At 39.9% G+C, this 15,775-nt stretch overlaps 1 protein-coding gene across 2 annotated transcripts in view; it reads right to left on the bottom strand.

The window, feature by feature from the left end:
• Window positions 1-15,775, bottom strand: part of LOC127437641 (BLOC-2 complex member HPS5-like) — a 39,416-nt gene that overhangs the window by 20,748 nt on the left and 2,893 nt on the right. For both annotated transcript variants that reach the window (XR_007896587.1, XM_051692684.1), the window contains exons 2-12: window positions 11,800-11,912; window positions 11,292-11,402; window positions 7,641-7,705; window positions 7,331-7,523; window positions 7,081-7,211; window positions 4,842-5,063; window positions 4,164-4,235; window positions 3,187-3,275; window positions 2,773-2,951; window positions 2,384-2,542; window positions 1,779-1,935 (exon numbers count right to left, since the gene is read on the bottom strand). Coding sequence is in view for 1 of the 2 variants with exons in the window: in XM_051692684.1 (XP_051548644.1) it covers window positions 1,779-1,935; window positions 2,384-2,542; window positions 2,773-2,951; window positions 3,187-3,275; window positions 4,164-4,235; window positions 4,842-5,063; window positions 7,081-7,211; window positions 7,331-7,523; window positions 7,641-7,705; window positions 11,292-11,402; window positions 11,800-11,901 (1,480 nt within the window). In the remaining variant the exon portion in view is untranslated. The remainder of the gene's footprint in view (window positions 1-1,778; window positions 1,936-2,383; window positions 2,543-2,772; window positions 2,952-3,186; window positions 3,276-4,163; window positions 4,236-4,841; window positions 5,064-7,080; window positions 7,212-7,330; window positions 7,524-7,640; window positions 7,706-11,291; window positions 11,403-11,799; window positions 11,913-15,775) is intronic.

The following is a 15,775-nucleotide window of genomic DNA, read 5'->3' as shown; positions in this document are numbered from 1 at the left end:
ACTTAGTCCACCCCTGAGATGGTCTAGGCTCGGTTCGTTTTAAAGGGGTCTGAGATTGTTTGGACGTATGGACCAAAAATCCCACAAACCGTGCTCAGACCCCTTAAAAGGACCAAGTGGGAAAACACACTAAGGGGGCTTTCACACTGGGCACGTTTGCTGCGGTCCGATTCCGAGTGCGATTGTTTCTGGTGGCCCCCCGCAGCTTTGGTCTGGTTTCACACTCACTTGATTCTATCCAACCCCGGTCCATTTGCGTTCATCTTCCGTCATCACAAACACGCATGGAGAACACAACGTGACTCATCGTACTTTTTGTTTTTTTGTTATTTTAGTAACATTATGCACAGCAGAGTGAACGACAACTGCGTATATGTGCGCTTCATGCACTCATCAGATGTCCGGGGGAAGGCGGCTTGCTGCTGCTCGCAAATGGTGTTTTTTGAGGAGACAGCTGATTGCAAGGAATTCATTTGCATCTTTGTTTACACTGCACGCTTACTCACGCTCGTGTCCAAGGTGAAGTTATCGCCACTGTCATCTTCTATTATACCCTATATTTATAACCTATAATAGTATTTATAAGGTGTATAGATAGATAGATAGATAGATGTCGTCATCATGCGCAGGTTACTTTACTTCCTGAACAAGTGCGTAACCCGAGTACGAGTTGCTTTCACATTCACGTGTATCGCGCTACAGTTCCATTGCAACCGAACTCAGACCACCTCCTACAGGTAGTCTCGGTTCGGTACTGCGGTGCACTCCCCGGTCCACATGACAGCTTTCACATTACCAATTTTTCTTGCGAACCGTTCTGTGTTTCGAACTAAACTGCCAGTGTGAAAGCACCCTGAGTCTTCTCCTTGTAAAACCATGGTCAGGTTTGACTGTACATTGAGCACTACATGTGGCATTATTGCAACAACTAAACATTAAGAGCAAGTGGTAAAAAATAAATAGCTACGCTTTGACAAACAGTTGTCTTTTATAATGCCTAAATAATTATCTAAATGTTTAACTTGTGATAATATCTATAAATTAAGTTACAGCATTGGGTTACAGACACCATTCAACAATAAGAGGAACACTGAGGCCACCTATAGGCTATACTTGACATTGCTATGAAATTGCCACATTTTTTTCATGTCTTTTTTCTCAGTAGATGGCAGCAGAAACTTCTAAAGCATAACAAATATCAGCCTTTTCATGAATATTAAACTTTGTTTCATTTGGGTTACAGACACCATTCAACAATAAGAGGAACACTGAGGCCACCTATAGGCTATACTGGAGAATGGAGAATTTGCGCTTACTGAGTTCTAAAAAGTCCCCCCAAAAATGCAAAAATTGTGTTAATAACTATGAAAGCAGTTAGTTTAGAGGGGGACAAACAAAATGTGTCAATAAATGTGTTATCGCGTATTTTGGAAAAGCCAGGTTACAGAAAAACTGTGTTACTAACTCCATATGAACAGAACACAAGGGTGAAGACAACATGCGACTATAAAATATTTCTGTGCAGTTTTTTAAACAAAACACAAACCAAAATCATTACTCTCTTGTTAAGAAGTTTTATGTGCTGAATGGTTTATTTATGTGCTTTAACAAAATACTGAAATATGAGTGGAGTATTTCCCTTATCAAGACACAGAATTCCCCCTGAGAGAGCTAATCACATACCGCCAAACCCACCAACATCCCTTTTAGGTTTGAAATGACTTGAAAAAAATCAATCAATTTTCACTCTATGAGTTGTCTCTGTCGCTCAGTCTCACCGTTCTCTCCCTGCTCCTCCTCTGTGAAACTGAACTCCTTCAGCCGCTCCTCCTCAAGCATTGATTGGTTGGCAAGGGAGTTGGTGTCCTCATCTGATTGGCTGCCTCTTCGGCTGATGACGCGGTAGATACCACAGTCCAAAACGTTAAAGCTTTCCTGCAAACAAGACAGCAAGTCACATTTGAATATTCTGAACATGCTTTTTAATTACTTAGTGAGATTAACACATTAAAACAGAGCTGAGAAACAAATGTAAGATAACAATAATATTTTTTGGAATAAGCTTATTTTTCTTATACCCCATTGACAAATTGTGTTTTCTTGTTTTAAGCATAAAACTCACTAAATTTGGTTAAATTTATGTTCAAAACACGAAAAACTACCTTCCTTATACGGCAAGAAAAAAAAACATTATTCTGAAAACAATTATCATCTTATGTGATTTTGCTCCACACGTAAATTAATCTTGTTTTGGAAATCTTTTGATATTTTTACAGACAAAAATACACTGCATACACTTAATCAGTATCTCGGACATGATTTATATTCAGGAATGAGAGAAATCTCTGTATGTATTGTGTGTGTGTATGTGTTTCGAACTAACGTGAGAGGAAATGCTGCTCCTGCGGCTGCTACAGGCGGAGTCCAGTGGCTCTAGTTTATTGATCACCTCCTCCAGCTGATCAATCAGCTGCTCCTGTGAGCCGGTGTTTAGCTGAGCCTTGAGCTGCTCCAGTCGATCAATGGGGAGGGACTTCCTGGCCTGAGGAGGAAATCTGACTATTTCTGCTCTGATGTTCATATTGGAATACTACCATATTGGTTATTGCATACAGCGCATATATTCTGTATGCCTACTAATGTTTAAAAATAGTATGTGTATCAATAAGCAGTATGTAACGATAAATGTCAGAAAATGACACTGTCTTAACTTCTGGGAGTCAGATCAAATAATGATGTTCGCAAGCTATTGTGGTGTCTGTATGTGTGTACCCTGGATGTAATAACAGCGTGCTGAAACATGCAGGTGACGGTTGCGGCAAGCGTCCAGTTCTCTTTCTTGATAAGCCGATCCACGCAGCGCTCAGGTGACACCAACGACAGGTGAGACAAACGACCATCGCCATGGAGACAAAACAGCTCATTTCGGAAAACTGCGACCTCTATTACGTCTAGAAAGAGAAGACAACAGATTCACATCCATGAGTTATAATTAATTAATAATTAATTAATACTAAATTGATAACAGTCTTGATTTATCAATTCATTCATTTTTGTTCTATTCTCTGTTTTCTTAATGAAATAATTTTATTTAGACCCAAATACTCTTAATTTAAGGAAATCATTGCAATGGCACAATGATACAGTTTTTAAAATCCCATCTCTTCACATTTCGTGACGTCTCACCTTTGACCTCTGTCCACAGCAAGACTTGCCCGCTGTGAGGGGTGAATATGTAGATAGCCGAATCCGTCCATGTGAGCAGGTGTTGTTCACTGAGAAACACAAAAGCTTATATTTAATTTTAACATTTGCTAAGATGAGTTCTTACACTTTATCTTCAGTGGTCATACTATAAAAATTAGGTTATGAAATACAGAACCAACGAGAAGTTTGGACACACCTGACCAAATTTATGTTAAGTCCTTTTTATTTAAAAGCATATGCTGAAATGTTAGTTTTGAAGACAATTTTAATTTGTTACTATGTATGAATTGCCTTAAATTAAAAAAAAAGGGGATAGTGAAGGAAATGTAGTCTAAAATTGACATTATTTGAAACTATTAATCACCATCCTTTTATACGATTGACAGCCAGCTTTTAAACAGTAACAAATGAAAACAAAAGTATATAATTTCATATATTATGAAAACAAAATTCTTATTCGTAAGAAATAACAGTTGTACTTCACTATTCTCTTTAAAGCTGCTTTGAAACAATATTTATTGTGGGAAAATGCTATGTAAATACAGTACATTTGAATTGAATTAAAAATGTTTTTCTCTGGGTTTAAACATCTCACATTGCTATAACAGAAAAAGACACACTGTTACATTAATAAAAAGTATATATATTCCATATATAATTTGAATAACTTATGTTACTTGGTACACTGGCACTATAAAAGCCAGTTATTTTCATTTTGCAAACAACATGTCTTTATAATATCATCATGTTTGCTACTTCTCTCAAACACTACATAATTCCCATACTTCCATTTGGGTTATTACATAGTTTGGATGACTTTACTATAATTCAAAAATGTGGAAAATAGTACTAATACATGAGTGAGCAGTAGGTGTGTCCAAGACTTTTGACTGGTAGTGTACTTACTACTTTTAGTGAAGTACAGGAAGATAAAGGAACTAAAGAAGAATGATTACCCAAACTGATGGAGTCTTGGGAAAGGTAGAGACTGTGGACTCGTTTGTTCAGGATTGTAATGTGGTTCACTCCTGAACACAGATCAAATACGACACATGTAAAGAAAAAATATCAACTACAAAAGACTTTAAACTGAGAGTGAGAGAGAGAGGACACAGAAACAAGGGTCAAATGATATCATGAACAACAATACAGGAGAGAGAAAGTGATCAGAGAGAAATGTTGAGTAATTCAGATAATAAAAAGAATAATACCACACACACACACTGTACACAACTATGTGATAAAGTCTTATCTAGTGTTTATCTAGAGAGATACATTTAGTCAAACATAGACACAACAGAAACCATGTTTTGAATGGAATACTAGTAATTAACTTACTAAATATTGTGCAGTATAAACTGTACACTGCATGCAATTTTTTTTTTTTTAAATAGTATGAGAAACGGTATGTAGTAAAACAGTGGTGTATCTTGCTCATTTAAGCATGTGTAGCCATCCAGATATGCCATGCCTTCTGAAAATTAATTATATACATACTGCATACTGCAAACATAGTATGGGTAGTATGCCATTCCAAACACACCAGACACACAGAACCAAATGAATCAGGACAATGTGAAGTGTTGGACTGTGCGCGCGCACAAACACACACGCACACACACACACACACACACTTGTAAGAGATGAGTGGCAGTGGTGGGCAGCCCAGCAGCTGTTTGAACTGGTGTGTACTCAGAACCTCTCCGGTGAAACTGGCCTCCCATATGCGGGAACCCGGCCGGGCGCAGTACAGCAGAGGAGGAGGTCCAGCCGCCTGACCCCGCTGACCCAGCGGGAGAAAACACGCCCCAAACTCTCCATCTCGCTCTTTATTACCCACGCGCCAGAACTTCTCCCTGAGAGAGATAGACAGGAAGTAAAAGATTCAAGTGTGACATAAAACAAGATCTTGGGAGCGAGCAGATGACGTTTTGAAAGCTGTTTTTCCCACTTTAGATAAGTGGCCTCATGCATTAAACTTTGAGCAGGTTTTAAAGTATGCACACACAATGGTTGCACCAACTAGTTAATGCATTAGGTCTGTAGATCACATGACTTAGAGGAATATTCTGGGATCAATACAAGTGAAGCTCATTCGATAGCATTTGTGGCATAAAAATCAAGATTACAGTGAGGCACTTACAATGGAAGTCAATGGGGTCAATTTTTGGAGGGTTTAAAGGCAGAAATGTGAAGCTTATAATTTTATAAAAGCACTTACATTAATTCTTCTATTAAAACTCATGTATTATTTGAGCTGTAAAGTTGTTTAAATTGTAATTTTTCAGTCGTTTTAGGGTTTGAGGGTTTGTTGACATTACAACGAAGTTGTAAAATTGGTTATAACTTTACACAGAAAAGGTTAGCAAGTGATTTTATCACACTAAAATCATGTTTACATGCATATCCTCAAAAATTGGCCCCCATTGACTTCCATTGTAAGTGCCTCACTGGTTTTTTTTTTTAAGAATTTATTTTTGTGGTTATCAATATTATGCCACAAATGCTGTCGATTGAGCTTAACTTGTATTGAACCCGGAATATTCTTTTAAGTCACACTTTTCCCCCATTCATAACGAAAGCCTGTTTTCGTTTTACAGTCTCCAGTGTTTTCACTCGCATCTGCGCATGTTTTTAGCTGACAGTGTGAGGTATAGCGAATTAAATTATCAAATAAAAATAAGAATGCGGCTCCATGACTTTACAGAGTCGTGATGACCATCTTTTGACTAAGGATCTGCACGAGTAATTGACTAATCGAGTAATCATTCTGCACCTGTTAGTCGACTACTAATGCTAAAATTCGCTGTTCTTTCCCTCTGAATCGCTAACAAAATCTTGCAGTTACAACTGTGTCCACTGAGGGGCGCTGTGGATATGTGTCGTCCAGTTGTTGGATGAGAGGAGGAATTATGATGGCGTCTTTGGCCAAGTGTAAAGTCAAGTGTGGCAATACTTGTAATATTTTGATTCTTATTGAATTATACTGTATTGGTATTCAGTTCATGTTGGAGTCATGCCTATCAACTATTTGTCGTGCCTATATAACTATTTTATGGTGGAAAGAAAATGTGAAGCGGTACAAGAAACTCTGAAGCTTGTCAGAGCAGAATGACAAGTTATGTACGTTAAATCTCTGAACACGGACAGAGCTCATTTTACAAATAACTTTCACCACTTGTTTTTCTAAATAATAACATTTGAAAAATTTGAAACGTGAAGCCTTTTTGTAGACTCGAAATGTTCATTTACCTTTTTTTTTCCAAAAAGAAAAGCATAGTTTGTTAAAGTTTGCAAATGTTTGTGAATAAAACTAAACAGACATTATGTCCTACTTGTTATTTTTAACTTAAATTTAAATTTACAAGTAATCGATTAGATGTGTTTTGTGGGTTAGAGTTCTCGACTACAAAATTATTCAGTAATGCCCATACCAACTTTTGACAGCGCCTCACCTGAGTAGGTAGATGACATGACGGCCCGAGGTTAGTTACGTTGAAATCAGGAACTTCTTCGAATTGTTATAAGAGCCAACAATTGCACAAGTTGAGCCATAACTCATTTTGACTCCAACTAACACTTAAAATAGTTGTTGTTCTTCTTCCCTGGATCGCTCGTTTTGGTAGTTTTTACATTGCTTTTTATGAAAACCGTAACCAGAAAATCAGAATCATCATGGCGCCACCCAGTGGTTGCTTAGGAAAACTGTGGCTACATGGTGGATACATGTAGAGTAAACTGTTAAGGTCAAATACTGCATATTTGGAATTATGAGAAACCGGAGTGCTTTGCGTCTCAAAGCATATTTTGTCTGTATGCAATCTTTTTACATCAGGACTTTTAAAGTGAGACTGTTTTAGCCAGCACGCACACCTCTCTGTATCACACAGGTAGCAGCGACTGAGAGACGAGACCACCAGGTGTCCATCCGTGTATCCCAGCTGGACGACACGGGAATCCACCGTGGTGATGGTCTGAACTGGGAAGATGACAAATGCAGAGCCCTGTTTGGAAACACACACATGGACAGAAACAAAATATGCAAATGACTATTTAAATCAAATACGGCCACAACAACACAATGATGCTTCTAAGTGTGTAAGGTGAACTGATTTCCTTTTACCTTCCCATGTTTGGATGACCCGACTCGGACGCAGGACACTTTTCCTCCAACGTCCCCGGCAAACACTCGGAGGGCCGCAGTGTCCCAGCATAGAGATGTTACCGTTTGCCCGCGATGCTCCCAGGACACAGACGTGCGCTCCGGACGACCACGCCGCTCCAAGAGTAGCTCCCACACAACTACCGCACCCTGACTGCGGTACACACACACACACACACACACACACACGTCAAATGCACTCAGGTAAAAACAAACTGAATATATACATAACAGGGTTCATTTAAAACGCAGATGGGGTAAACAGAAATACCTCGTTGTTACGGCGATAAAGTCCTCATCATGGGGACAGCATGCAACCTGTGTGATTGAGCCTTCCTAAATAAGGACAACAGAGAAGACATTGATCACTTTGAATTAGGGAAGTGCCAATTTAAAACTTCTGGCCATAATAAGGGGCATTTGCTAAGGCAAGCATGAATCAGTATGCCTACTCTGCGATTAACTAAGACTAGAAACATTATTTATGCAATAGCGAAAAGCGCCTGCGTTCGCATTAGGACTGGGCAAAATATACATTTTCTTATGCATTGCGATCTCCATATCGATTCTTAAATCCCAAGATTGATCTTTTATTATATGTGCAACTCTCTGCAATGCGAGTGAATCACTCCCATATAAGACCAAATTTCGCGCTTTACGATTAAAAATGTCTATAACTAGAAACTTGCTGGTAAATGTTGAGATCTGACTCACTAGTGACTCTGTAGTATTTCGGCGAAGAAGTTCAGCATTCTTTCACGGCGTGTTGAGAGTAAAAGTTTGATTTGAATCATTCGGTGTAATGTGTGTCCAAAGACAAGATCCATGCAATTAGGCCTGTCGCGATTATTAAATAACTGTCTGATCACGGTTATTTGAGACAACCGTGATTAATGGGCATTCAAATTCCAATCACATTTGAATTCCAAAATAAGGGAATTTTAAGAGAATATACTGTATAAATGCCATGAATGGCGTGTTTGTGTGTCATTCAGTTGAACACAGAGCGCTCCGGTTTCATTTTAAACGATCGTGTAATGTCAAATGTTACATGCATTTGTCATTGAATAATGTCACTTTTAATATCCTCTTTGTTCTTTACAGTCAGTTATTAATCAAAAACAACAAAACAAACATTTAATTCTAATCACAAATTGCAAGGATGAGGTAAAGTAGCCAATCGAGTCCTCTCTCATTAATATGCGCTAATTTACAGACGTTCTTTGCAGAACTGCCGGTTTTCTTAAAGAGACAGTACCGGTTTTTAGCACGTGTTCTACAAATCAATGTAAACACTTGTAAATAGTATAAATTATGCATTCAACAATAAACATGTGACAAAATATAATATATATGCAATATAATATAAAATGTATTCATGGGGTATGTAGATTTGTAAATACAAAAAAAAAGCTAAAATGTGATTAAAATGATGAAAAGCCAATAAAACGTAATTTATAACGTTAATATTTTTGTAATGTACCAAGTTAGAAGGCCCCCTGTATAATTAACAGGATTAGCTTGGAAAGAATTTCAATCATATGTAAGCAAAATAGACTCTTTAACTAAAATAGAACCAAATTAATTGACATTGAATCGTGAGCTTGTGAATCGAATCGGGAAATCTGTATCTCTACCCAGCCCTGGTTCGCATACTTGCATACAGGGCTGTTTCTAGGCATAGGCTAACTAGGCAGTCGCCTAGGGCACCATCTTGGGGGGGGGGGGGGCAAATCAGAAATACCCCCCCCCCCCCGTCCCATCCCATGCTTTTCCAGTCGGGAACGCCAATGACACCGTCACCTCGATAACAGGACACGGCAAGCGCAATTGTCTACTCTAGTTCATTTTCAGAGGAATGCAGAAAGTGGCAAATCGCAGGCGGTTTTGCTAGCCGTAGGCAGCGTAATGGCGGCGTAGGCGGCAAATGGTGCTCCTACATCCACAATCCTGCCGCTTTCACGTGCATGGCTCTTCGCGGATAAAAATATTTTATTTTTCTCTGAGCGGCTGCGACAGCCGCACTGGTCTTAACCAATAACCACTTTAAACTTTATTTACAGCCAATCATACAAAATTATACTGAGTTCATAACAGACTGCTGAAACATGGAAAAGGAATTTCCGAAGTTACATGATCCCTCAAAAATCTCGTAGAGAGATATTAATGAAATTATACATAGCAACAAATAATAAGGTATGTAGCGCGGACGGGCATACAAATGTAAATCACTTCATTGCACAAGAAACTCTAAAATACAATTGCACACTAGAAGCCATAGGTGTTGTACGATGAGTTTGGCTGAAATCAGGAGAAAATTAAAGTTTACAGAGGTTTAATAACAGTGCCATATTAATCTACTATATATAGGCCCAGTTTAAAATCTGTCTGGTCCAACTGCATCTTAATAATACAGTGGCATTTCCCCATGAGGTAAAATGGGTGCAGAATTCTTCTCTCACAGACATTGCAAATCTGCTGTTCTTCACACTATCCGACCCTGAAACCGTGACACAAGCACTGCCTTGACTGCACAAAACTCTTCCCCTGCGTCTCAGTGTGCACACTATCCGACCTAAATAGTATATGAGATAACAATTAGTATGTCTTAAATGGTAGTATGTTTAGAAAAGGGTTCCAGAGTAGCCCAGATGGTCTATCATTTCCGGTAGATTTGCGAAGTGTGGATCTGTGCATGCTTTTTCGGCTTATATTGTGAAACAACTGTGAAACGTGAAAAACTACAAGCATGGCAGTGATGACGGTGCTTTATCAGTTCTTATATCTTAAGCATCACGTAAATTTAATGGTTAAATGCTGTGAAAAGAAACTTTGTTCACACGGTAGGAACAGAAACATTAATCAAATTAACACAGTTGTATGTTCTCACTTAATTTTTGTCACTTACTGTATCACACTGAAATATAGCGGAGATTCCCTTTCAATGTACTGTTGAATAATCTAAACATATGTGACGCTTCAAAAGCCAAAAACAATATCCAGTGATCCAGCACAGTGTCATGCAATTGTTCTGTCTTTCTGAATTGGTTATAACACTTAAGATATGATCGATAAAACAACATTTTATACTTTATATGATTATGAGTCATAAGATCATATTGTTAACTTGTTAAAAATATTTATATCATGTTTTACGTATTAGATTTAATCTGTAACGCACTGTGAACTTCACACATTCAGTGGTGATAATGATAGCGAAATGTATCATTTTGGCTTGCATTGAATACAACATGCATCATATGACCTGTAAAACACCGACAGATCTCTGCCACTTGTGGTGTAGCGTAAATTAAATTAAATAATGAATGAACGATAGTGAAAATGACAACTGTAACAGGATGATTGACCGGCCGCTGTGGTCACACGATGCATGCGATTATGCGACCAAGGGGTCTGTGGTTTCAAGATGCAATTTTAAGACGTGATAGTATGTCTCAATACTTGCACACTCTTTAGCTACACACTCAAAAGTGTGCACTTTTCCATAACAAAAAAAGTAGCTACTATAAGGGCGTAGAAGTAGGCCAATCGAGGCGCAGGGTTCCACTACAAGAGAAAACGGCAGCCGCGCAGCCGTTTTCCACGTCCCGCGTGAACGGACTTAATACTTCACCGCATCCGTCAAAACTCTGCCCCTCGTTAGCGCCTCATCAGAACTCGAAACAGAACACAGGTGTCTCGAGTCGTGCTCCTAAAAGTGTAAGTTCTTTTCAAACGACACTTTTCAAATAATAAAAAAAAATTAATCGCTCATGTGCGAGATGCTGAAAAAAAAGACATCTGTCTAGCGCATGTTTACATAGAAAAACAATTTTTTTTAAAACAGCGCAGATCGATGCAATAACGCTTTCAGTGTGAACGGCCCCTTAAATATCTTTCGTGAGGACTGTGTTTTGTGTACTTTATGTGTGAGGATCAGTTTTTGCTTCCATCCGTCTCTCTGAATGAGGTGAAGTCCTCCGGCAGATGTGCCCAGAGCCAGCCATTTCCTCGACACTGACAGACACGTGCACTGCAACACACACACAGAAGAATATTGTGATGAATCCCACAAAACCTTTAAAGAACACCTCTGGGTCATACCTCACCCCAATATTAATAGAAAGACATGAGAAATCTTATTTTGCGCTAAGAAAATGAAGCCAATTTTTAAGACCTTTACATTTTTTTTACATTATGACATCATTTTAAATTAAGCACATGGAACTTCTCATTATAAATTGTTAAGTATTTATTTATAAACCATGCCAGTTTTTGTGAGGGTTAGGTTTAGGGGTAGGGTTAGGGTTAGGGTATAGAATCTATAGTTCGTACAGTACAAAAATCACTATGTCTATGGAGAGTCCTCATAATGATAGCTGCACCAACATGTGTGTGTGTGTGTGTGTGTGTGTGTGTGTGTGTGTTACTTTGATCCGGCCCGAGTCCAGTCGCAGGGCAGAGAGGAGGGGGTCCAGACAGTCAAACTCGGCCAACACATGAGTGTAAGACTCAGGAACCACAGGAATCATCCTGCACTGCTCTGAAAAAGGAAAAAACAAACATTAACACACTTTTGGGAATCATAGATGTATGTGACATTTTGGGGCACAAGGTAAATACAGCATTTTTGGCCATCATGAGTGCACATGACATTTTTGGATACTATGGGCCCCCATAACATTTTTTGGCTTAACTAGACAACGATTTAGGCCCTTGCAACCTACCTAGAGATTAAATATGAGAAATATGAAGTGATATTTGAAGAAAACAAAGAAAAATCGAGATAAATATCACTTGTGAGCAGAGTATTTTTATTGGCCGTCATTTCCAATTGAGATGCAATTATGCAAAACGTGTGAAAATAATATTATTTAATCGTGTGTATTTAGGATTCATAAAATGCTATGCTGTGAATTCAGCCTTAGCAAGACAAAGGAGTCTGACATTTTTTGTAAAAATAAAATAAATGTCATTTCCATCAGAGACATTTCCAGGAAAGAATTCTATTAAAGGAATATTCAATACAAGTTAGGTTCAGTCGACAGCATTTGTGGCATAATGTTGATAACCACATAAAATAATTTTGACTCGTCCCTCCTTTTCTTTTAAAAAAGAAGCAAAAAATGGAGGTTACAGTGAGGCACTTACAATGGAAGTCAATGGGGCCAATTTTTGGAGGGTTTAAAGGCAGAAAGGTGAACCTTATAATTTTATAAAACACTTACATTAATTCTTCTGTTAAAACTTATGTTTTATTTGAGTTGGACAGTTGTTAAAATCATAATTTTTTGCTGTTGTTTCAGAGTTTTAGGGTTAAAGGTGGTACATTGCCATGGCAACGCAGTTGTAAACGTTTATATAACTTTACACAGAAAAGGTTAGTAAGTGATTTTATGACACTAAAATCATGTTAACACACATTATTTACATCTTGTGGCTATACTTTTGAAACAGTGAGTATTTTAATGTTTACCGACTGGCCCCACTGACTTCCATTGTAAGTGTCTCACTGTGACACAGATTTTTAAAGGAGGGACGAGTTGAAATTATTTTATGTGGTAAATCAACATTATGCCACAAATGCTGTCGAACGAGCTTCACTTGTATTGAACCCAGAATATTCCTTTAAACACAAAACAGAATTTGAGATGTGCTGGAAATGAAACTGTGGAGGGAAATTTTATGACTTTCAGAAAAAAAAAAAAAAAAAGACAATAAATGACATAAATCTCCTGTGATGCATGTACCATACATACACCGTTGGACATCGTTCGCAGACAAACACATGAGAGTGTGAAAAATGTTTTAGAAAATTTTTAATTTCTAGAAAGTTGAAGAAACACACAGATGGACTCAAGTTGTCACCGAGTATGGCTGCTGCGTTGCGAGCTCCGACAAAACATGGTAGTGTTTTGTTTGTTTTGTTCACAATTCTTATGTTTTTTGTCTTGGATGTTGTCTGCCTTATTGTCTACAACAGACAAACACTTTTGGACATTGGTTCAGCAATTTCACACTGTAAACCGGACTTCCAATTCCTCAATGCCGACCCGCTGTTTACAAACACGCAAGCGGAGCCCTTTGTCTGGGCAGTCCGGACGCGGAAACGCAGGAGGAAAAGGGGAAACAGAGCCGCCGTTCTCATCAGAGTAAGACGCTGCGCAAATCCACCCCCGCTACACAGTATTCTACAGGCAAATGTTCAGTCTCTGGATAACAAGCTCTGCGAGCTCAAAGCGCAGATCTCTTTCCAACGAGAGACTGCTGCATTATCTGCCTTACAGAAACTTGGATGTCTGCGGAGATTCCAGACTCATCCATTGAACCCGCGGGGTTCTCCGTGCACCGAGCGGACAGAGCGAAAGACCTCTCAGGTAAAAGCAGAGGTGGTGGTGTATGTTTTATGATCATCAAATCCTGGTGTTATCAGAGGAACGTACATTCTATCAAGTCTTTCTGCTCTCCTGATCTGGAATTTCTCATGCTTCTGTGTCGACCATTCTGGCTACCGAGGGATTTCACAGCGGTCATTATCACTGCTGTGTACATCCCGCCACAAGCCGACACAGACCAGGAACTCAAGGAAATGTATGGGAGTATAAGTGAGCAGGAAACCGCGCACCCTGAGGCCGCGTTCATTGTGACCGAGGACTTTAATAAAGCCAGTTTCAAATCAGTCGCACCAAAATACCACATTAGTGGAACATTCGTTTCAACACACGAGGGGACCGGGTTTTGGACCATTGCTATTCTCCCTTCCGGGATGGCTACAAATCCCTCCCCCGCCCACCATTTGGCAAATCGGACCACTCTTCCATTCTGCATCTGCCCGCTTACAGGCAGAAACTGAAACAGGAAGCACCCACCCTCAGAACGATCCAGTGCTGGTCAGACCATTCAGACTATATGCTACAGGACTGTTTTGATCACACGGACTGGGAGATGTTCCGGTCCGCCTCTGATGACAACATCGAGCTTTACGCTGATAGCGTAACATGTTTCATCAGAAAGTGCGTGTTGGATGTCGTTCCGACCAGAACAACACAGATCTATCCGAACCAGAAGCCATGGATAAATAGCGATGTTCGCGCGGCACTTAATGTGCGGACATCCGCTTTCAATTCCGGGAACGCGGAGGAGCATAAACAAGCCAGTTATGCCCTCCGAAAAACTACAGTATCTCACAGAAGTGAGTACACTCCTCACATTTTAGTAAATATTTTATTATATCTTTTCATGTGACAACACTGAAGAAATGACACTTTGCTACAATGTAAAGTAGTGAGTGTACAGCTTGTATAACAGTGTAAATTTGCTGTCCCCTCAAAATAACTCAACACACAGCCATTAATGTCTAAACCACTGGCAACAAAAGTGAGTACACCCCTAAGTGAAAATGTCCAAATTGGGCCCAAAGTGTCAATATTTTGTGTGGCCACCATTATTTTCCAGCACTGCCTTAACCCTCTTGGGCATGGAGTTCACCAGAGCTTCACAGGTTGCCACTGGAGTCCTCTTCCACTCCTCCATGACGACATCACGGAGCTGGTGGATGTTAGAGACCTTGCACTCCTCCATCTTCCGTTTGAGGATGCCCCACAGATGCTCAATAGGGTTTAGGTCTGGAGACATGCTTGGCCAGTCCATCACCTTTACCCTCAGCTTCTTTAGCAAGGCAGATGTCATCTTGGAGGTGTGTTTGGGGTCGTTATCATGTTGGAATACTGCCCTGCGGCCCAGTCTCCGAAGGGAGGGGATCATGCTCTGCTTCAGTATGTTACAGTACATGTTGGCATTCATGGTTCCCTTAATGAACTGTAGCTCCCCAGTGCCGGCAGCACTCATGCAGCCCCAGACCATGACACTCCCACCACCATGCTTGACTGTAGGCAAGACACACTTGTCTTTGTGCTCCTCACCTGGTTGCCACCACACACGCTTGACACCATCTGAACCAAATAAGTTCATCTTGGTCTCATCAGACCATAGGACATGGTTCCAGTAATCCATGTCCTTAGTCTGCTTGTCTTCAGCAAACTGTTTGCGGGCTTTCTTGTGCATCATCTTTAGAAGAGGCTTCCTTCTGGGACGACAGCCATGCAGACCAATTTGATGCAGTGTGCGGCGTATGGTCTGAGCACTGACAGGCTGACCCCCCACCCCTTCAACCTCTGCAGCAATGCTGGCAGCACTCATACGTCTATTTCCCAAAGACAGCCTCTGGATATGACGCCGAGCACGTGCACTCAACTTCTTTGGTCGACCATGGCGAGGCCTGTTCTGAGTGGAACCTGTCCTGTTAAACCGCTGTATGGTCTTGGCCACCGTGCTGCAGCTCAGTTTCAGGGTCTTGGCAATCTTCTTATAGCCTAGGCCATCTTTATGTAGAGCAACAATTCTTTT

Source organism: Myxocyprinus asiaticus, chromosome 48, assembly GCF_019703515.2.
Source record: "Myxocyprinus asiaticus isolate MX2 ecotype Aquarium Trade chromosome 48, UBuf_Myxa_2, whole genome shotgun sequence".
In the NCBI taxonomy this organism is placed as follows: Eukaryota; Metazoa; Chordata; class Actinopteri; order Cypriniformes; family Catostomidae; genus Myxocyprinus; species Myxocyprinus asiaticus.
This window is presented reverse-complemented; position numbering and strand designations above follow the sequence as displayed.